This window comes from Pholcus phalangioides, unplaced genomic scaffold, assembly GCF_987345545.1.
Source record: "Pholcus phalangioides strain wild (caught in Gottingen) unplaced genomic scaffold, Ppha-v1.0 ptg000003l_1, whole genome shotgun sequence".
Classification (NCBI taxonomy): Eukaryota; Metazoa; Arthropoda; class Arachnida; order Araneae; family Pholcidae; genus Pholcus; species Pholcus phalangioides.
In genome coordinates this window covers 54,912,488-54,937,012 of record NW_028301596.1, presented here as the reverse complement: position 1 = coordinate 54,937,012, position 24,525 = coordinate 54,912,488, and the positions used below count along the sequence as shown (strand labels likewise).

Here is a 24,525-nt window from a genome sequence, read left to right as displayed (position 1 = left end):
TTTTTTTAGAATATTTGATAGAATAAATACCTTATGAAACGATGAATCAGTGAATACTATGAAAAAAATTAATAATTCAGTCCTGATCTCGCTAAGAAATATCAGTCAACACCGTCCTGATCAAGGAAAAAAACAAACAAACCCCAGCTCGAGACAGGTATAGCGGGCATTTATCATTCGAGTCAAGTAAAGCCAGCTCGAGATTCTTCACGCGGCTTAAGAAAAAGTGAAATAGAGAAACAGAGATGAATGAAAAATATTGTAGTCTAGCCGCCGCTCATTATTTTAGGCGTAGAAATCCGACGTGGGAGAACATTTCCATTCTCTTGAATTCATTTTACCGTTCGGGCAAAACACAGGAATTCGAAAGGTTTTTATTATACAGTTTTATGATCTAATTTCCACTTGGTTTCATTGGTATTTATATGTATGTGTGTGATTTAATTCTACATTCATTTGTTTATAGCGAGACTTTCAGTTTTGTATTATTTGGATGTTTGTTTGGCTATGATTTCGGAAGTGATATTGGCGGGTTTTCCCCGTCGCCAATAGCTTACAGCAAAGGTGTATTGACGGAGGGGGAGGGGGCTTAGCTGGCACATTCGGCCCAGGGCGGCAAGTTCGAAGTTGGTGTTAAATTTGAGGAAGGAATGGTCGAGAAAATTAGAGTAAGATAAGAGATACATGGCAATATTCCTATAACAACCCATAGTCTGTAAAGCCATAGCCCCGACAAAGGTGGGGCTGACAATTCTCATTGTTTTTTTGCTTTTTTTTTCATTTATAAATTAAGTGCCCATGAAAAGATCCCAGTCTAGGGGTCCTGATGCAGAATGTGGGAGCCATGGGTAAAATCGTATAAAATTAATACACGTCTGCTGAGAGCCCTACAGAGTTTGCATGTGAGTGACCTTAGCAAGTTTCAGTTTGAGTGACCAGAAGCCTTAGGGAGTTTGTGAGCATGTGAGTGATATAGAGTGAAGGAGCAGGTTGGCGAGCAATATAGAGTGAAGGAGCAGGTTGGCGAGCAATATAGAGTGAAGGAGCAGGTTGGCGAGCAATATGAATGAATTGTGCAGGCATGTGAGTAACTAAAGGAGAAACCTAGAGAGTGTTTAAGCATGGGAATGACCTAGAAAGTGTCGGAACTGGTCAGTGAGTATTAAAAGAGTTACCTGGAGGGTAACAGGTCAGTGAGTGACCAAGAGAGTAGAGAACAATATTGGTGAGCAAAAAAATTGATTCAGAGCAGTGGTTTTCAACCTTTAGAGTCCTGTGGCCTGATTAAATTTTTCCCTCCCTTCTGTAGTGGAAGGTCTGAATATAAACATTGCTGATGGGAAATCAAAGGGAAAAAATAAATTACTCACTGTAATGTATCACTGATACCGGGTCGTGGCCTAGTGGGGGAGGAACATTTGATTTAGAGTGTACAAGTGCAAGTGACCAAAACAGTGTGCAAACATGTGAATAATCAAAAGAGTAACCTAGAGAGCAAAGGGTCCAAGTCAGCGAGCAACAAAGAAAGTGTGAAATCATGTGAGTGACCATAAAAGTGACTTAGGTACAGAGGCATATTTACTAGGAGCAAGGGGGTGACAGTGGGTTGTAGCCTAGGGCTGCAAATTTGAAGAATGAGTGGTATAGAAAACTAGACAAGAATGAAAAAAGGGTGGCAAAACCATAAATCTATCGATGGGCGGATATACGGGGGGGGGGGAAGCGTGAGAGGTGGAGCCGTCTGATCTTCCTATATATGTATATATATGAATTGCCATCATCATCGTGTTCCCCAACAATAATGACCATGTCCACCCCCAGACTTTCAAGTCTATCTCCACTTATGAATCTATCTCAAGGGAAACAGAACTTTGTATAATCATGTTTTTGCGATTAAAACAAAACACAATCACACCATTTATGGACTACATATGGAATCGATAATTAAATATATATAACAACATTTTTGACTTGATACGTTTTCAAAATTTTTCATTCGCGATCATACAATATGTTTTTCCAAGTCAACATGCTATCCAGTTCTTATTAGTGTCATTTCTAATTCTTGTTGTCATCTAAGATTTTCATCGCCTATCTCTCTCATGTTCCGACTCCGTTACTCAATTGTGTTTCCTTGGCTCATAAATTTTTTCATGAAAACCAGTCTTGCCAGAAATGATGTCCAACGGTGATTGTCCAGTCTTGAATTTACTCAAAAAAACCAATTCAACGAGTAGAGAGAATATTTCTGTTTGATCATTTGATCATAGTGGAAGACCCTAATGAGTCAGAAGGGGGTGGGTCGATAAAAAAATATGGTTCAAAGGGGATATTTCATGAGCTTAAAAATGGATAAGAAACACTGGTGCAGCCTATATTACTTTCAAACTCACTTTCAGCAGTATATTGATCATTAAAAATTCGTAAGAGGAATGTTTATGAGGTGCATGTATGGTTAAGTAGTAGTAGTACATTGTGATAACAGCACAGTGTGTGTGTACTATTATTCTTTGTATCTGAGATATTCCTCTATCGATGCATTTCTGCAATTCAATACTTGCCCTCAATTTTCATGTTTTCAGATATGGTTGGGAGAAGTATATCAACAGTTGACAGAGTGAAAGAAGATTATCGGGATTTCATGAAGAATTGTCCGCCGAACGTCACTGTATGCCCGTTGCCTAACAACTTCCTTGTGTGGTAAGTGGGATGTTTTCTGCAGTTACCTTCCACGATCAATATTCGAATGCTTTTTCATAAGATTGTTGTGATCAAATTTCATGGTCTCGAGAAAAATAGATTTCTTTTGGGTACTTAGTGAAACTATTTCTTTTGTGTGTTTGCGCTCTAAATGAATTCTTTAGCAAAAAATTTTTTATGCCCCCATCCCTATTTACCGTTTTTAATGTGTGTAAATAGCTTGGCTTGACCAATCTCAAGTCCCCACAAATTTTGCATGTGTAGTTTATTAATGCGGGGTGTGAAGTTTTTTTCTGATTTCATGACACTGCTTATTTTTAACATAGAAAAGAGAGGATATTAAGTCCTTTGGAAAAGTTGAAAAAGTGTTATTCACGACCGTTCTGCTTTAGTGGTAAACCATGCTCAACTCCTATGAGGTTTTTGGTGGCCTTTGATTTCTTTTTTCCCCCGATTGGTCAAATCCTGGTAAATATCTATTAAAGTTTTAGTTATTACTAGATTCTCATTATTCTGGCACATATCAGACATGGAAGAGATACCAGGGGAGGGGCCATTGCCCTCTCCAGCAAGAATGGTGGAGTCAACCAATCGTATGTATATGCATTGTGAATTGACATCAACACTCCCCACTCCAACTTTCAAGTCTATCTCCGCCTATGGTTTCAGACCCAGGTTATATCGTATTATCAAAATCGCTGGATTTCCAGAAGGCAGCTGAAAAAAAATCCATTTGAATAATGTAAATTTCTGTACATAAACGCTCACAGATCTCAGTTTTCCCGTGAGCAATCGAGACATTCGTCCAGAGTCCCATGATTCCACAGGGTCCAAAAATTTGAAAAAAATATTTATTTATTTACTAACGAATCATCTTTGACCTTAGTCAATAGGACCCTGGACCCTGGGCACAGGGTATAACAGTAACATGTTTTCCTCTTCCACACATGAAATAGTGGGCCTGAAAACAGCAGCCTAGGGTACAGCCGGGGTAAAGGGAATCCACTGTATTTCGACGTAGGTAGAGTTTTTGCATAAGAAAGGGGAAAAAATATGGAGAAAATTTCAATTGACAAAAACTAAAATACTAAATTTTACAACATACTAATTTAATTTTCTGTAGAACTACAATTACTGTTCAATTACACTGCATGCAAATACACCAAAATATATTAAAAAATTTATTTTTTTTGTTCAATGCAATTTTTGTTCACATACCTTATTTAAAATAATCAGTAAGTTTATATATGTTACTGGCAAAGCCCAAAGTGTGGCCAAATTTGTAGAGAGTTTTGGCCAAATTCCAAATTTCAGAATTTATTTTACCTTTGGCTGGCTAATTCCCAAAGTGGCCAGAGATACTTGGCCAAATTTTGATGTGCTGGTGTAAGATGGTCCAGTAGGCAGCAAAATCCTTTTTTTTTCATCACCAACGTGTGATACATTGCTATATATAGTAGCTGTACCAATGCCTATAGTAGCCATAACCAGACACTAGCTAATGAATGGTGCCATAATGACCACACAACTGCTAGTCAGTCAGATGTTGTGAAGTTGCTGATAGTTGGACGATGTTCCAACATTTTCTTTCAAAGCATAGAATAATACTAGATTTTTGTACGTTTTTGCAGCTGAAGAACCGCTGTGTTCCGTGCAATATCACTTCCAAACTTTTTGTCTGATTTTTCTCCTTCACTGTGCGTTTATGTTAGCCCCACAATTAGATGAATGACTTGGTAATCAACTGTACATAGATTTATATTGAATTTCTTCTATTCGTGTTTTTCTATCTTAGTGAAACACCATCTACTTCTGAGCATGATCTAATATTCTCGTATACATACATCTATTATTTTTCCCAGAATCGCTCTTTTGTTTCTTTTTAGGCACTTTGTTCTCCTTGGCACACCGAGGACAGTATACGCCGGTGAGTTTAATGATCTCAGCTTACTATCTCGCATTCAAACTTGGCTTTAACAAAATTTCTTAAAGTCTCTGTGTGTAAGCTATATTTGAGATTTAATGAATGAAACTGTCGACTTTGAATTAACCCCTTGATTGTGGCATGTATTTCAGGAAAATGCATAAAAATGGAAATTTTCCCTCATTTCATTTTGTACATTATATCAATAGAAAGGTTAAACAAACTCTATTCAGCTTTAAGAGGAAAGAAATGCTAATTTTTCTTGTCACAAAAAATTGCCTTTTCACAAATATAGGTTTCAGTTGCTCAAACTGGGTTAGGGCAACACTAGTAATAGGTAAAATCTAGGTTTGACTGTATTCATGTTGTCCAATTTTTTTTATTTGTGGACATTTTCCTCCCCCCTCCCTTTCTATTCATTTTGGGGATTTTTTTAACGTATTTTTACCTGTGTCCATCCATACGGCTGTCTTAAGAAGAACATCCTGGGCCCCTGTGCAAAGTGACTTTTTAGGCCCCTACTTGGTGAGGCATAATTAATTTCAAAAATTTCAACCAGATTTAATGAGGGCCGCGTCAGCATTCAAGGCTGCCCGGGTCAGCCCATACCATTAAGACTGCACTTTCCATCGTGCTCTACCTAGTATTCACTAGCTATTTTTGACATTTTGCAGCACCTTGGTGTGTAAGGCTTTTTTTTTTCGATCAATGTACTACTACATATAATACTCACAATAGAGCTTTTTCAATTCATTTTGATGTTTCTTTTCTTTACAGGAGGAATCTACCATGGAGTGATTCGTTTCACTAAAGAGTATCCATTCCAGGCACCAGATGTCCGCTTCATCACGCCTTCTGGGCGCTTCATGCGGAACAAGAGGATATGTCTGGGGGCCAAGTGGACCCCTCAGTGGTCGATCAACTCCATCTTCACAGCTCTGTACAGTCTGCTGGTGAGCGTTGTTAACCTTAAGTTTTCTATTGGCATAATACAGCATTTTTCAAGTGAATTCACTTGGGATGTAAAATCTTAAATGCGTGTTATTCTCTGCATGCACATAGATGCAGTTTCTCAATTTAGTGATCTAATTTTGGTGAGAAATGATCACAGCGATTGAATAAGTGTGATCAGCTCTCTCTGTATTAGTAATTCTAAAATAGCATGTAGTATTGGCCAAGGGTGCTGTAAGATATTTTAGAAACTAAATTATATATGGATAGTAGTAAATGGGATATGGTAATTCTCAACAGGTGTGGGAGAATTTTAAGGTACTGCTTTACTACTGGTACTAATACTGCTAATTTAAGATATCTTGCAATTGGACAGAATTCTGAGGTGAAATTTAAAATTACTGTATTATTTTAAAGGTATCCTATAGCACCTAAGGCTAAATCTTTCTTTGTTTTAGAAAATGTAATTCCATCCCTTAATGTCAAGCAAAAATGTCATACTTGACTAAAACATTGCTGTGCCACCTCTCCCAGATTTTCCTCCTTGAGGCTCTTGAATTTCTACTCCATCTTGAGAAAAATTCATATATCTTCGAATTTCGACTGTGATTATTAAAAGTCCATACGTTTTTGAGGGTGTAGGAATCATTCCCAAAGAATTTATCCTAAAAAAAACATTGTTTTTGTTTTTAATCGATCCCTAAAATAATGTCATAGGTGTATTGTAAAATGTGAACATTGCATCAAATCACAAAAAAAAAAAAAAAAAAAAAAAAATTCGCGAAGCAAGACAAAATTCACCAAATAGCCAGCATCAATTCCGCTTTTCAACATTTGAAATTGATGAGATGAGTTGTGTCTGCTTTGATGATATGTCCCGTTTCAAGCCTGATGACAATATTTTGTTCGTGTGATCTTGATTTGAGAGAGTAGTTATTGCAAGTGATTTAATCCGCTAGTTAGCAAGGATTGGCGATGGCTTGCACAATGTCACATTTTTAAAAAGGGGAAAAATGCCTACAATTTTTACTTTCATTAATGAAAAATTCCCTACGTTGTTTTCAAAAATCCCCTTCATATTTATTTTTGTGCGGAATTTGGATCTTCATGAAAACTTCCCTAGTTCTCATTCTCCAAAGTTGGCAGCTATGCTAGAAGATGAGTTTGCTATATAAGAGTGAATAGTCTTCAAACATTCACCTCAACACAATGCATGTGATTTGCATCATGATATAGGATTACAGCTTAATAATTTCAGGGACAAAAATTCTAGAAAATTGTCTTGTAGTCTGGTAAATACAGTACATACGCAAATATGTATGGACGAAAGTTATTAATTATTCAGTGTAACAGAAACTTAACTAAATTGCTTTGTCTAAGATGTGTTACTCAAACAAAATGGGAGTTAGAATTTTTAGCTTTGTTTCTCTGATGTTTATTAGTATGTGGGGGAATCAATAGATGGAGATATCCAAAAATTTTGTTGGAGCTGTCTTTGGAACAGGAAATAATTACTCCATTCTGTTTGATGTTATTTTAAAAGTTCTACACAGTCGACACTCCATTTTACAAACCTCCAATTTACAAACTGCACATTTTTGTGAACTAATCTTCTTCATCCCAAACAATACATTACTGGTGTACTCAAAAGTGTCTACTAAGTAGGCTCTTTATGTCATTCGTCTTCCTGAAAATGAAAGACCCCACACAAAGAATTATTGTGAGAACAAAGTTCATCTGGATTCAGGAGTTGAGTGCATGCACAACTTGTTGTGTGCACACATCTTCTTTCTCCAAAGAAAGGGATTAAAAAAAATCGCCCATTTGTTCAGAAAAGATTATTTTAAAATCTGGTTATTGCGGGCTGTTCAAGTATTACATAAGAACCAATGGTGAAGGAGGGTTAGCATTTGGTTATTTTTGGTAAGATTAGGGGAAGGGGTTTGATTACACTATTGTGTAAGGAATTGGCTGCAAAAATATGAAAATGTAATTTTATTTGAAGCAGTATTAAAGAAAATTGAATTCAACATCAATTTGCTCGTGTGTATGTGCAGAGAGGCTCACCTCAGCAGTGCATTTAGCCAGATTTTCCAGGTCTGTCTTCCTAGAGTGCTTCCAATCCGGGAGACTAAAAGAGAACCCAGGGGCTTGCGCAGTACTTTACCTATGGGAACACAAGGTAAATCTTCCAGGGAAATCTTGAATTACTAGCTTTCTTCAATGCTGCTTCGAAAAAAAGTTAAACTAACAGAAATTATTTAGAAGACACCAACGAATAAGGCAAATACACAAAAATAATAATAAAAGTCCTAATGCATTTCAACACCAATGGGTGCCGTCTTCAGAGGAAAGTGCCGTCTTCCTCTGAAGACGGCACCCATTGGTGTTGAAATGCATTAGGACTTTTATTATTATTTTTGTGTATTTGCCTTATTCGTTGGTGTCTTCTAAATATTCGTGGGCAAAGTGGATCAACTCTTCTATAACAGAAATTAATTAAAACAGTATGTGAATGTTTCAATATTTTTTACAAAAATATTTTTCATTCAAAAATTTTAGCATAATTTAGTTTTTATCTCTTGATGAACATGAGGCCCCTATTTCCTTTACTCCTATGTACTCTTCTGAGGGGAAGGGGCAGCTGAAGTCTCCTTGGTTGAGACCAGTACCAAATCTTAGGCCAGCTTACCAAATTTTGTTGACAGGGGGGGGGGGGGTCAAAAATGGTCAAAATTCTGAAGTCGTTGAAAAGGTGTGATCTTTACAGTTTTTTTAATCATGATCTCTTCCACCATTTGAAGTTTTTTTTTTTTATCATCTGTCAAACATGCAAAATATCTTTGGTTCTTATATTTTAGTTATCAACTTTGTTACAGGAAGAAAATATGCAAGCCCATGGGAATGTCTTGACTTCAAACACACAAGTATGTTGGAAATTTATCTTTGACTCAATTTTAGAAATGCAGATGCTTCAAATTTTATGAAATCTTTTTTACAAAACATAGTGTTTCCAAAATTTTTTAAAAACACACCTTTTTGGTGTGAAAATGTTTTTATAGGAGAAGGGGGGGGGGTGCAAATTGTGGGCATATTTTAGAATAGTTGTCTTCACTGAGCTTGAAAAACACAGCTTTTTAACCAACTTTGAGCATTAGTATTTTTTCAGACTTTTGTGTAGAGGCACTGTGTGCTACCCATAACCAACACCATCTACAGCGGAAGGCCTTCACCCAAAGCTCATGAGGTCACTGAAGAAGGTCATCTCACCTATAGCCATTGGATATAGCAAGCTGACGCATGCATCATGTTCACCCTTTTTTTGTAGTATATCTAATGACTATAGGTGAGATGACCTTCTTCAGTGATGTCACAAGCTTTGCACGGAGGCCTTCTGCTACAGATGGTGTTGTCATAACCAACGAGGACATGACGTTAGCAGCACTCTGAAAGTAAAAGCAGTGCTGCTTGCAAGAGCAGCCATGGTTGAAGGAATTACAGGCTTAACGAAGGATCTAAGTGCATTTGATTGTGGCCATATAGTCAGGCTTGACTTATGAGTCACTCCATCTCAAAACACATGCAGGCACTGAGATTTTCATATTCCATGGCGTCAAGGGTCGTGAGTACATTGATTTCAGTGAAAGACTTTCTGCCTGTGCCAACTGGTGATGACAGTAGTGTGTGGATGAGCCGGGTCGACTAACTCACATTTTAACAGCTGATAAATGTTCCACAGTGCAACAAATCATTCAGCTATTTAATGTTGGTGCACCAAAACTTGTAAGCAGCCACACCATCCAGAAACATTTCCTTTCTATAGGATACAAAAGCCATTGTCTTATGAGACTGCACTCCATTGTCTCTGCTGACTGCACACAAGGTGCAACGATTGACATGGGCACCAGAACATTGCCACTTGACACTAGGAGCTTTGAAAAAAAGTTGTGTAGATAGATGAGTTAAGATGGTACATGCTAATGACCGGGTGTGAATGCAGTGCAAACCTCATGAAGCAATGGAATACTCATGCCAGCATGGTACTTTTCAAGTCAGTGAAGTTTGCATTCTCTGGGGATTGTTTAGGTGGATCAAAACAAGACCTCTGGTGGGTCTTTTAAGATTTGATGACCATATGGTTCCATTGATGTGGCTGCATTATCCCATTGGCTTCATGCTTCAATAGACCTCAATCCAATGAAGCACATTTAGGACACCTTCAACAAAGATGTTCATGTCAAAGACCCTATTTCCCTCTATAAAATATTTGTGAACTCTGTGGAGACTACAGGAGTGATAGATTCACATGATGCCCAAATACTTCTGTTATATGTTGAGTCCATGCCCAGAACAATCACGTCTGTCATCAGGACAAAAGGTCATGCTGCAGGATAGTAGACAGGTTTCTTTAATTTAATTGCTCTTCACTGTACACTAGACTTATTACGTACATCAAAACACATGTCAGGAGGCTGTACTTGCGACATTTTTGTGAGAACATATATATATAGAAGGTTCCCACTTTTCCTACTTTTTGATAAAATGTCCTACTTTTCCACCAAACCCCAACCGTGTCAACAAAATTCATGTAATTGATTTTAATTGAGCAGAGAATCATCAATATATAACATATTATATATTATATATATATATCCAAATATTGAAAATTTTGTGAATTGCAATTAATGGTTCTGCCAAAGCAGAAATTGTATTGTTTGTTAGGTTATTTAGGGGGTGTATGTTGACCATTTAATTTAATAATTTTTCATTTGTTTAGTTTGAGGGTTCAACAAGTAGTTTATTGTGTACAATTTGTGTATAGGTGAAATATCAGTTTGCATTACAAAGCAGTTGGATACATAGGCCTATTCTAAGTTTGGTGATTCTGGTGCTACCCAATAGCATTCAATTGTCTTTGTTACAAAAATTTACATAGTCTTTGTCTATTAATGAGGTGCCATAAACTGCCTTATACCTGCCTAAACTGACCTTGTAGAAAATGAAGGGGAATCAAGCTATTGAGACATTCTACTAGGGAGAGAGTCACACGACTTTGATTGTGAGTTTCACAGATAAATTTTATAGGGAGATCCATTAAAATGAAAATTGACAGATACTTTTTTCTTGCTTTTGGAACAAACAAATGTACTCCCCCATGCTGCCTAAAGATTTAGAAATTTTCTATAATTTGTCTGCTGTTTAAGATTCCATAATTTTTTTCTAACGTAATCAAAGTATGATCTGTGCGGGGCAATAACTTTTGGGCCTCATAGTAATGAGAATTGGCACTATAATTTTCTGGACTCTAATAAAATAATAAATATAAGAGAAAATATAAATATATGAATTAGTAGATAGGTACTTCTGGTCAGGTACAGGCTCTAGAATATCACTTTACCCGATGGAGGCCGTGATGTTAAAACAGCTCTGGGTTACTACCATTCATTTGAACAAGATGAGGGAAGATCATGATACCTAATATTTATGTTGTTTTTGTTCTTTAGAAGAGGTTTCTGGCAGCAAATAGTTTGTCTTTCAATCTCCAAGATCCAGAGTTCTGTGCCATGTTCCCGAGTATGGTGAAGGTAATTAATATTTCAACCAAGCTCTTATTACATTTCTTACACATTTTTTACACAGAAGTCACAATTTTATGTTTAAAGAATGTATTAGTTCATGCAAAATTAAAATGTGTGACAAAGAAAAACAGTGCTGTGTCCGGAATTCAACTTGATTATGTTTGTTCTGATGAATTTATGTGACTCACATTCATTTGTCCCTATATAATAGAAATTGAGAAAATCCAAACACACTCAGTAACCATTTCAACAATGTCTGAGGCTTGATCGGCCACAGAAGAGCCACATTGACTGGCTTGACTGGAGGTGTCATGGTGTGATTGGTTGTCCCCACATGCAACCAATCAGAGTATGACGCATCCACTCGAATGGGCCAGTGAGTCTCTTCTGCGGATGAGCAAGCCTTATTACATTTATGTAGTGAACAACTCAAGGATGCTAGATGTACAAAACCTTTCTTGTTTGTTGTAGAAACCTACATACATTTAACCTCAGAAGATGCCTGCCCAGAGGCATATGCAGGGTAGGTTGCAGGGAACTTCCCCCCCCCCTCAAGGCCAACCGAAACCAAGAAAAAATTTAATATTGCAGTAAAGAAATTAATCTTTCAAGAGAAAACACCTTTTATATGCAATTTTAACCAATTTCTGTTAATTAAAAGGCTTTTTGAAGGGTGGTAACTCAAAATTTCTTGGGAGGAAAATTTTTGTGCCTCCCTCCTGAGGTCAATCCTGCATACATCCCTGTTCTTACCACAGATGTGGGTGGAATGTTAGAAAGAAAATGCCTTAGACTATAGCCTAATAGTTCAGAAATTGCTTTTAACTCATTGAACACTGGCCATGAAAGCCTCAGACAAAAATAGGACATTTTCTAACATTACTTAATTAGTTGAATAGAATTGTCATTACAATACAGAACAGTATACAAAAAAGGAAATGAAAACTAATATGAAAGAAAAAGTTCACATCTATTTTTCATAGCAGACAACTTTTTTTCGCTAGTACGAGCCTGAATATAAAACTAAACTCATCTGATTTAGTTCAGACTTGACATATCAGGGCTTGATTGCCACATACGGCATTGCATTCAAATCAGGACAATACCAAAACATTAATCTAACAAATCAGGGTGACTAGTCAATCAGTTGGAAGTTTTTTTTTTCTTATCTGAAGGACACCCCCTGTGAACCAGGATGATGCAAAACAGGATGAAACTTCTGAGTCAGGATAACTCATACCAAGATGAAATTTCAGAGCCAGAATGACCCATGCCAAGACGAAACTTTAAGTCAAGATGACTGGCAACAACAACTGCAATTGCAAGTAAAATCCATGCCAGACCTCCATTTTCTCTGTGGGTTTGTCTAAGGGCTCTCTTGGTAGATGATCAGCTTCCCACAGAGACACAAAATAATTTTTAATTGATTTTATTTCGAACACATAAAAAACCACAATATACCAAAATGCACCCACAAGAGTATGAAAACCATGTGGCTGAAGCCATCTTTCCCCCATTCTACAACTACACACATTCACACATGATGTGTGTGTCCTTTTCTTCCCAGTTTGGTGCTGATGTTGTAGCATCATCTCTCCGTTATTATACAAGTCTTAACCCAAATCCTACATAAATGTTTTTGAATACATCCATAGTTTTGAATTGAGCTTTCTGTTTATAACCCATACTCTCTTGGATTATTGTTGTTCAACCAATGTTTCAAAAATCCACAACTCATTTATATAAAATGTGGATTTGTCAATCATGATTTCTCTATTTTTTCCATTAAGGAATGCAAGCAGCGTAAAACCATGATGGCTGTGAAAGTCAGGCCCAGGAGAGAACAGATTCTCAAGCAATTTGGAGGAATTATCTTTGTTTGCACCTTCATGATGTCCTTGTATTGGTTCACAAATTAGAAACATTTAGAGGTTCGAAAAGGGAAGAAAATCACAGTTAAGTTCACATTGCATCCAAAAAAATTTGTAATTTCGATCAAGACGTAGGGATGGCATGTTTTGTGATGCACAATGAAATGACTCAATAAAGTTTCTTGCAAATTCTCCATTCGGCTTCTCATTCATGTATGAAAAGTGAAACTCTCTTCATAGAAGATAATATTGTAACACTGTTGGTCTAGGACATAGTCTCCCAAACTTTTTGTTCCATCGCCCCATTCATCAGAAATTTTTTAAGCTCATCGCCTCCCAACTCACGTAAACCCATAAGATCCTATGTTAAATCAGTAGGTTATACCGCCCCCTTGGACCATTCCATCGCCCACTTTGTGAAACACTGGTCTAGGAAAAGAGTATTAAAATTTTAATGGGGGGGGGGGATGTGGAGGTGGTTTGTAATCAGGTGAATCGAGACCAGGTTGCTTTTACAAAATTGGGCATAATTATTAGGAAATTGTGTATGCTTCGGTGAACACTAGTATGAAGATGCTCTAGGGTGGTGTTTCTGATGTCGCAGACCCCCAGTAGTAAAAGTCAATGCTCCTCAGGCCTGTTGTAGTTTCTGAAGGCTATCCTGTCATAAAATCCAAAATATATATATTTTTTAATATAATTTGCTTATACAGTCGAATCCCGTTATAGCGGAAATCTCGTTTTAACGAGCACTTTTTTAATCCCCCAAATAAGTTTACATAGGAACAATGCTAAGGTAACCTGGAATTCCTTTATAATGAAATTTTGTTTTAACGAAGTGATTCTTCCGGTCTCTTGGCGTTCGTTCTAACGGGATTCGACTGTAATAAGATTGAAGTAATGAATTACAATGTCATAGCTGCTATGAATTAAGCACATTGTGTCATTCATGGTATGGTAGTAAATGGAAATGATCCTGTGGACGGATCCCTTACAACAGGAGTGTACATCATCTGGCGTGTAAAAGGTGTTCCAGTAGAGAAGTACCAATGCACACAATGCTATATACCTTGGCAGGCTAGATTGCCTTGAAAAAAATACTATCAATCGGAATCCTATGAGAAAAATATGAGGCATCACTAACTATTGCAAAAAATTATGTCCACTATATGGGAAATAAAAATTTTGTATAAGCAAGATTACAGGAATGTGCCATAGCTCAGCATTCCTAAACTTTTTTGTTCCCCAGGGTCTCTTTTGGACCATATGTTCTTATGTCCCCCCCCCCCCCATTAAGTGCTTCCACCAGTCTTATATATAGTATAGCAGAGATGGCATTATAACAAGCATTACACAGAAACACACATCACGTTAGGTCCACGACACATACACGCACATTCCAACATGTGCCAATTTGTTAGGAATTCTGCAGAGGAATATGGACAAGGTGCATATGTGGTTTAGTAGTAGCAGTGCTCCCATCATCCTAGATGATTGATGATTGATGCAAGAGCTGCCCCAATCGCACCCAACTGCGCCGAAACGGTTCTCTTACTACATGGTGCGCCAAAGCGCCGACTCCCTGCGCATTTGTGTGGATTCCGGTTTGTGGTACGTGGAGGTAGCGCTGAGACGCACAATAGCGCGTCAAATACCCGGAATTTATCGAAAGGGGGCATGAAAATTTTGTTCACGGGATGCGTTCTTCCCGAGACAAGAAAAAGGGTACAGAGGGGTAAAACACCTCCATACAAATGTTTTCCTTTTCCCTTCCCACCAACTATCATAATCGCGCTATCTCGTGACCTTGGAAAGTAGTTCTCTTTATTACAAAGCCCTGTACTATTATTGGTATCACCCGCGTGTGTGTTATCAGAATCCCTGAATGGAGGGCTATATATATCGAATTTTCCGATTTCGGAGAGTTTTTTTTCTTCTTGCGGATTACATACCGAAAATAACGGTAAAAAAAATTTCGGAGCTACCTACCTGCACTCAAAGACAGCGTATCCACGGCGTAAATTCGATTTGCTTCTCACAAGATTGCACATATGTTTTTGTGAAAAATCGCATAGGATTGGTTCACTTTTTTAAGTTATCAAAATTTTTTGGTGATCGTAGGGAAAAAACTGACCTAAAAAACTACAGCTAAAATATCCACAGTTTTGCCATCTAGCTGCTATGCAGTCGCGTGGTTATCATTGGTGGTTGCCGATCGTGACAATTCCACATCGCGAAAAGCCGACTTTGACACCCGCGAACAAGTGTTGGCTCGAGGAAAAAAATCTCTACCCATGCGGGACCTATTTCTGGCGCTATAGTTTCTGGCGCATAGTTTTTGGTCGATAAAGCTTTTTTCCGCCCTTTCAACTCAGATTAGGTGGGCCCAATGGTCTGGATTTTTATGGGCAGACCCGCTAGATTTTGAAAATTTTTCACTTTTCCCACTATATTTCACTGGAATGCATTTTATTTCTCGGGGTTTGTGCGGCAACTTCGACCCCCCCCCCCCCATCCCGACATGGTTATTTTTTTACTTTACACCAATCCACTTGGAATATTCAAGGGCCGGAATGGGAAGGTGCTAAAGCTCCCAGTTGAAAACCACTTCTCTAGATCAAGGGTATTTATTTGTTACCATTAGCTTTATTTCTTCGCATCTGAATTATTTTCACAGCTCTCTGTGGCTCCCTCAACCACCTGTCACAGCTCCCTTTCTGCTTGGTTTTCACTCGCGGCCCCCCATAGAATTCTCTCAAGATACAAGGTCATACAGTCCCAAGATTGAGAACCACTGCACTAATGTACTGAATTCTCCAATATCATGGGCCAAGCACAATTTTGGAAAATGAGAAACATGGGTTTTGTATATTTCTTTACCAAAAGGGTAGAGCTGAATGCGGACATTGTATGGGAGTAAATGGTCTTTTGATGTCGCTTATACTGGATGGAAAATAATATGGGATCAGGGCTCCCACTTGTCTTACTCTTCCTTTTGGTAAAACTTCCTGCTCTTTCTAGGTTTTGTCCTACTTTTCCACCACAAATCCTCTCAACAAAATTTGTGTAATTGATTTTAATTGAGTAGGGAATAATTGATATATTGCCAAATAACACAAATGTAGTGTACTGCAATTAATGATTCTGTCAAAGTAAAAATTGTATCATTTTTCAGGTTATTTGGGGTGTATGTGGACCATTTGGTTTATTAATTTTTCTATTGCTTAGTTTGAGAATTCAGCAATTGGAGTATTGATTAAAACTTCTGTCTGGATGGAGAAAAATAATTTTGAATTTACTACTTCATGGCCTTGGACAGTAGCTAACATTAATCATTCAAAATCATTTCACGCATAGGTGAAACAACAGTTTGCATTACAAAGCAGTTGGATACATAGGTCTATTATAGGTTTGGTGATTCTGATGCTACCCACACAATAGCCCTCAATTGTATTCTGTATTTTTAAGGCAATGTCATATGATCGCATCCAACACTTCTCTCCCCCCCCCCCATAGGGAAACCACACACTAATACATTGGAAGCAGCACGTGTGTTCTCTTTTCCCTCGCCAGGAATTCTACGACGCACTTACTGGTATATACTGAGTACGTACAAGTTGCGCAACACAATCATAACTTTCTCTCGTCACCTGAGACAGACAGAATGTGCCTCTGAGCCAATGAAACCCTGATAAATATCGGGTGATTGCTTTCAACCAATTTGCAGGAGTCTTCACCGACTTGGTGTGATGTTGTATGCTTATTGGGAAAACATAAAATAAACTCCTCGAAATGTGTAATGGAATCTGTATATCATGTCTGGCACTAACATTTAATTTGAATATTCGCTGAAAATAGCTTCCTTCGAAAAAAAGCACTCGCGATAGCATGAAGACGCATAAACTATATTTACAATGTGCTCAGCAAAGAGCTAGAAATGAAAGTGCTTAATTTGTCAAAAACAATTACACTAGCATTGAACAGTAAAATGTAAACACATCCCTTTAAAAAAGGAGATGGCAAAGCAGTAAAACCATCCGGTTCACCTTGACATTGAACCTTGTAATTTACACATTTTGGAAGTGGTCGTGAAAGAGGTTCATTCTTAAAAAAAAAACTAACATGTCTTCGTAATTTGCTGTGCATTGTCGAAGAGAGTTGACAGACTTGACTGTGTAAGAGTCCAAAAAAGAATGTAATTTACATTGTGAGAAAGACATAAGAATTATCTGTGGTGTACACTGTTTTGGCCCAAAATTGTTTTTTGCTACCAAGGCATTTGTCATTTTGCTTTGGCTCGAGTCAGTCTTATAGGATACTCAGATAGTGCTATGATATATTTTTTTTAATTAAAAAAATGAATTTTTTGAGGATATTTTTTAATTATGATATGATTATGTACTCCTCCCCCCACCTCCTATCACATATTTATGGGATCAGAGACTATACGCGGGAGGGGGGACATGGGGGGGGGGGCGTCCTATAATCAAAAAATATATTTTTTAAATGCAAAAATATTTTAAAAAATTAAAATTTCGAAAAAACATACCTTTACATTTTATTATTATAATCAATTTCTTTAATTTCAGTGCTATTCTAAGGCTAAGAACTTAAAATTTCCTTTTAAGAAATTCATTGTGACCCACCCTCTAAGTTGCATAATGATAAATTCGTGGACCAAATGTGGCCCGGGGAGGGTTATCTGATGTGGCCTGCCCCCTCAAACCTAATTTTGGAAAAATGAATTAAGCGGCGCATTTACAGATCGCTTAGGTGACCCATGGCACAATTCCATAGCATTTAGGCGTCCCATGGCACATTTTTCAGATCACTCAAGTAGGCCCGTGGCACATTTACGGATCACTTAAGATACCCACGACACAGCTCCAGAACACTTAAGCGATCCGTGGCATATTTGGAAATCCTTGAGCGACAGTTAGCACAGTTTTGGGGCACTTGAGTGACCCCCCCCCCCCCCCCCCCAGTGTGGCTCTACATCACTCAAGTCACCCCCGGCACATTCTCAGATTACTTAAGTGACCTGCGGCATAATTATGGATCACTTGAATGATGCGTGGCAGAGTTCTAGAGTACTTAAGAGTCCCAAACACATTTCTAGATCACTAAAATGGCTCTCTAGGAGACATCAATGGTGATTGTTAGTTCAGGTGCCCACAAACTACAGTTCAGGATGACATTAAGAATATTTCATATTTTTATGAAGGGTGGTTGATGATGTAAGCATCATCTAAACTCCCCTCTCCCCTTGTCATCAAAAGTCAGCAAATCGGAACCCCCCCCCCCATCGATGCTGACGTAATACTTGAATGACCCCTTAGGAAAAGTATCCAAGTAACGTGTAGAACTCAGATATACATCCTGTATGTTACAAAGTGTTGTATGCTTGTTAAAATTTAAAAAAACTTATACTGATACCCTTCTCTCAAAAACCCAATTAGAAATTTATTTCCCTGTCTCCGCTTGGCCCAACAAAAAAAAAAAAATTCCAAGTTTCTAAGTGCGTCGATTTTATCGATATATTTGACTTCAAAAACCAAAGAAAAGTTGGGAAAGAAAAAGAAGCTTTGTCCGTTAGTTTGTGCTGTTCTTTGCCAATTTTTCTCCGATTTTCGAATTCAAATATCTCAGTGAATTTCGCACTTGAAATTTTTTTTGCACCCTCATTCGAGACAAGGCAACAACTTTTCAATTTGATTTTTGAAAACAGGGTGTCCGTATAAAAATTCATTTTTTTAAAAATTTTAATAACTACGCAACCCCTTACAGTATGAATGGCGTATCTGAAGTCTACACGTTATTTGGATACTTTTTCTAATTGAAAGTATGTCTCTAGGATCAATGGTTCGCCAGTAAAATGATGTGCGTGCTTTCACCTATGAACCCTTTATAAAAGACTTTTTACTCGTTTCACATTTACTTCCCTAATGTAAATGTAGTAAATAGTTCGTATGTATGGCGAGATAATGTCAATAAATTCCCCCGTTAATGCATCACATTATTAACGATCGAATGGTACGTCACGGAGAGTCCCTATTGTCCTTTAACGCCAAACAAAAACGAGACATTCGTATAAGCGTGCGTTCATCGCGTGAAGTCCTAACCTGTTGAATGTTATTTGTCGCTGCTGCTAGGGCAACTAAAGAAATCGGATATCGACAAACTTGTCTCCTTTTTTCCTTCAGGAACCGAGTTTCGGAGACTTCCGTATCCGGGTTTAAACGAATAATAATAAGAAATAACAAAGACGAAGGGTTTTTTTTTAAAGTACAATAATTTCTCATTTTTCATATATTATTCCAGTTATGGCGTCTTTATACACTGGTACATTACAGAGGCTCTAATTCCAGTAGTTCCCAAATTTGTTACGTCATGGAGCACTTTTGAGGAGAAAATTTCATCATGGAGCACTATAAACGGGAGTGAGGTTGCGAGCAGATAGAAAAAAAAAAATAAAAACCATTGAAATTGCTTCAAAATCATTGAAAGATTCAGTTACCTCTCATAAGTAAGCAACGGAATACAGCGATACCTCGGCTAACGAAGATGATTCGTTCCGGAATTACGTTCGTTAGCCGAAACGTGATTTTGAAATGAACAGCTTCAAAATTGGATAAATGAGAATTCACAGGAATTTAGTGCAGATCTTTTTATTTTACTGTGCAACACAACCAACACCAGCTTTAGTCTACTAATGCTGATGTTGGCACGTTCGTAGGTATCCCCATTTACTCGTGTTTTGGTCAGCTCCTTTCTCTGTTTGTCGTACATGCAGATGGAAAAGATAAGCTCCCCTAGAACAGGCATCTTCAAACTGTTGCTCGTGAGCACCACGGTGCTCCCTGAAGAACCCAGAGTGCTCGATGCTCATGCCTGATTTCGTGCTCGTGAGCACTTGATCAGCGTCCCAATTGAATAGCTTATAAAAATTACATTCACGGTTTGAAATCATCCTGAGTTTATGCATACTTACGCCAAACTTGCAGTAATTGTGCTCTTCTTTTAATGATGGGTGCAGGCAGTGCTCGCGACTAGGAAAAAGATTGAAGACCTCTGTCCTAGAATGTCCAAACCGTTCAGTTCAATGCTAAGAGTCTTGCACTAAAAGAATGCGTGCTCTGAAAAAAACATGGGCTCCTTTTTTTTAACGCATTTTCTGTTGGATGAATCTTCCATTTTGCATGAAAGGGGCCATTCAAGTATTACGTAAGCAGATTTTCAGTCATTTTTGACCCCTCCCTTGTCAGCAAAAGCCAGCAAAATTTCGTCAGCAGCTTATAATATTTCATATCTTCAAAAAGGGGTGGTTGATGACGTAAGCAACCTTCAAACCCCCCTCCCTTGTCATCAAAAGTCAGCAAATCCGAACCCCCCCCCCTCGATGCTGACGTAATACTTGAATGACCCCAAATGATTCAAAAACTTTCAGAAAGAGAAGTGGAGGTACAGCTGGAAAAAGATTCCGCGGTGGAAAGGAGTTAATCCGATTCGAGTGACAGTAATGCTGATGAAGACTGGCACTAAAATTCAGCTCAAAACACGACTGGTTTATCTAAGTGCGTCCATCCATATCAACAAAAATACTCATCAGCTGAATCTGTATTTGTTAGCCGAGGCAGAAAAGTCACAGAAAAAAAGTCTTCTTTAGCTGAGAAAAATTCATAAGCCGAGGTGTTCGTTAGCCGGGGTATCACTGTATGTCAGTAGTTCTTAACCGGGGGTGCTAGATGGAAAAAAATTACATGTTGACGGATTAATTAAAACTCATCCTTGATAGGCTGGGACAGGGTGTCGGAATTATAATAACTATACAACCCCTTGCAACATGAATGACGTATCTGAGTTATCTACAATTTATTTGGATAATTTTTCTAATTGGAAGTAGCCTATGCTTTGCTAAGATAAACGGTTCGCCAGTAAAATGCGCCAAAGGGGGAACCGTTAAAAAGTGCATTTTGAAAGAAAAGTATTCCCCTTTTTTCAAAATTAGCTCCTCAAATAGAGGATACGTTTTTTTTAATATACTCGGTCAAATTTCAATCTCTTCGCCGAGCACCGAGAAGTCTCTGGTGGAACAGTACAGTTTGGAAATCCCGGTGTCATTCGATCGATGACATCTGAAGTAAATGGAAATATGCCGAACATACGAACGAAATTGATCTGGGAATCAATTCCCAATGCCTGAAATTGCTTTGGGAATTACGATTGGATTATTAGGGGAAAAAACTTGACGGAAATATATGCAAATTATCTGGACTAAGGGAAATTGATATTTCCCAATAACAAATAGATGTTACACAAGGTGATTGAACTATAGCGTGTAGATCATGTATAATAACTAGGGTAACCATACCATCAGTATTTTTTACTAGACATAAGCTTCCCGACTTTTCTTTTGAATGAAAATGTCCCTTTCTTGTAATTGTTGTTTTCACTGATATTGCTGATAATTCGCATGACTTCATGATTGCAAATAAATCCCCCCCCCCCCATGAGTTGCATTCTTATTCACTGCAAATTTATTTTGCTGTAGTGGAGATGAATGAGGTTTCACCCTCAATTTTCCACCCGATTGCCGATTTTTTTTGAACCCAGAGGCTGCAGGAATAGTCGCGAAAATGCTGCTCTGAAAACGGCTGACAAGGAAAGGGTCCAAAGGTGTCATCCTCAAAAAGTTTCGAAAAAATTACCGCTGATTCTACTCATTTAAATACTCGCAAAAATATGAAAATATCCGGCGGAATTATTATGGGTCACTCAAAATTTTTTTTTAATATTTATATTTTGAACTCCAATTGAGGCCAAGAATGAATTTAAAAATCCCGCAACCCCTAGAATCTTAGAGTGACGTCATTCAAACAACATATGATTAGGTACAGCCGACACCATCTATAGCAGGAGGGCCGCCCCCTCCCCCAAGGTCAAAGGTGGAGTCGACTGATCTAATGTATATATGAATTGACATCATCATCGTGTACCCCCAGCAATAATGACCGTGTCCCCAAACTTCCACGTCTATCTCCGCCTATACTGCCGACGCTCACCCGATCAAGCGGACACAAAGTCGGTCATCCGAGTTTTCAGTCGTGTGTATTTTGAAAAGAAAAAAATAGTTTATATCATAGCTGTGTCTTTGTAGACCAGAGGTCTTCAACCTTTTTCCAGATTCGAGCACTTCCTGTACCCATCATCTGAAGAAGAGCACCGTCACGGTAAGTTTAGCGTACGAATGCATGAAATGACGATGAATTCAATCCTTGGATGCGATTCCTCCAAGGTGTTTAGTTGGAATGTTGATCAAGTGCTCGCGAGCACGAAATCGGACGCGAGTATCGAGCACTCAGGGTACTTCAGGGAGCACCGTGGTGCTCGCGAGCAACGTGTTGAAGATGCCTGTTGTAGACATTTCGCGATTTTCTTGCTGTGATGGACCCCAAATTATTGGAACCTTTATTAATCCTGGGCTTTTCTTAATTTTAAAAATTATTTCTTTCATTCGTTTTGAATTTTCAATAATTCTGAATTTTATTTTCATTAAATGTAAATTTTCGTTCATTTTGAATTTTATTTTCATTAAATTTAAATTTTCATTCATTTTGAATTTTATTTTCATTAAATTTAAATTTTCGTTCATTTTGAATTTTATTTTCATTAAATTTAAATTTTCGTTCATTTTGAATTTTATTTTCATTAAATTTAAATTTTCATTCATTTTGAATTTTCATAAAAAAATAAATTTTCATTTATTCTGAATCTCCATTAGATGTAAATTTTCATTCATTCCGAATCTTCATTAAATTTTCATTCATTCTGAATCTTCATTAAATTTAAATTTTCATTCATTCTGAATCTTCATTAAATTTAAATTTTCATTCATTCCGAATTTAATTAATTCAGATATTATTTCTCTTTCATTCTAAATATATTTTTTTTAACTAAAATCTGAAATTTAATGAATTCACAGAGATTATTTTATCTGCTCTAGTTCACGTATTTTTTAATGAATTCTAAAATTACACTTTTTTCATTGATTTTACACTTTCATTAATTTTTGTTTATTGTTCTCATATTTTCGCGTAGGTGGTGTTTTTTTAAAGCATTTTTCTACAATCTGCAATTCATATTCCTCTCAAAGTACAGTGCATGAAATCAGCCCCCCCCCCCCTCCAGAAGAACACGTTAGAGACCTCGGGTCTCCGAACTCGTCAACACAGCTCTTAGGAGCATCATGGGCAAAGTGATTTTTCTGCCTTCTATCTGGTTAAAAATGCCTGCCTTCAAATTTATATGCTTAGTCTTGAAAATTTTAACTAGATTTCATTTTGATGAAGCCTCTGGGTCATGCCAAAGCCTCCTAGATACCACTAGATAGGAGGTTTTGGTCTGCCTGGGTGGGCCCATGCGTTAAGATGGCACTGCTCTGAACCAAGCACTTTTTTTTTCAACCTGTTAACTGGTAGGGGTCATTAAGGGGGGTTGCGATTTTTTTTTCTTTCTGTTGTTGAATACGTCACTCCCGCAGCACTTCGCATATTCTTCAAGTCGCTTCAATTCCTGAGAAACAGGGCTGTCTTGACGAGTTCGGAGACCTGAGGTCCCTAACGTGTTCTTTTGAAGGTCGGGGAGCGGAGGGGGGGGGCTGAATTAAAAGCCCCACCACTTAACAGGTTGAAGAAAAAGGGCTTGGTTCAGTGCGGTGCCGTCATAACGCATGGGCCCACCCAGGCAGACCAAAACCTCCTATCTAGTGGTATCTAGGAGGCTTTGGCATGCCCCAGAGGCCTCATCAAAATGATATCTAGTTAAAATTTTCAAGACTAAGCGTATAAGGGGCCGTTCAAGTATTACGTCATCATCGATGGGGGGGGGGGGGTTCCGATTTGCTGACTTTTGATGACGGGGGGGGGGGGGTTTGGATAATGCTTACGTCATCAACCACCCTTTATGAAAATATGAGTTAGGATTCAGAGGGGCAGAGCTGATGACGAAATTTTGCTGACAAGGGGGGGGGGGTCAAAAATGGATAAAAATTTGCTTACGTAATACTTGAACGGCCCCTAAATTGGAAAGCAGGCATTTTTAACCAGATAAGAAGGCCTCGGAAAAATCACTTTGCCCATGATGCTCTTTAGGGGTGTCTCATGCGTCTTAACATGGTGAAACTATGCTCTACGTAATTTCTACCCTAATCGTAGAAATATCAGAAAAGGCCTCAGAGAAAAATCCTTTGGCCTGGGAGGCCCATGACACTCTTAAGATTTTTTTACAAATATTCTTGTATGTATGTATAAAATTTTGCCAGTAAAAATATGCCAGTATAAAATTTTACATACCTCAAATACATAATTTTCGGCAAATTAAACAAAAAAACCCATTAAAAACACCTTGCGCACATGATGAAATAGCATGACATCAATGTAATTGAATGAAAATTGATTCAGAATAAAGGAAAATGTTCGGTTCATGAAGTAAAGCGAAAATT

The 24,525-nt window shown here is 37.9% G+C and overlaps 1 protein-coding gene across 1 annotated transcript; it reads left to right on the top strand.

Annotated features, from left to right (window-relative positions):
* The first annotated feature begins 230 nt into the window (after positions 1-230).
* LOC149088900 (ubiquitin-conjugating enzyme E2 J2-like) lies at positions 231-13,219 on the top strand. Its single transcript, XM_089250455.1, has 7 exons — positions 231-370; positions 2,583-2,700; positions 4,587-4,627; positions 5,402-5,577; positions 8,455-8,502; positions 11,080-11,160; positions 12,945-13,219. The coding sequence occupies exons 2-7, from the start codon at positions 2,585-2,587 to the stop codon at positions 13,071-13,073; spliced, it is 591 nt and encodes a 196-aa protein (XP_089106581.1). The 5' UTR covers positions 231-370; positions 2,583-2,584; the 3' UTR covers positions 13,074-13,219.
* Positions 13,220-24,525: the final 11,306 nt, after the last annotated feature.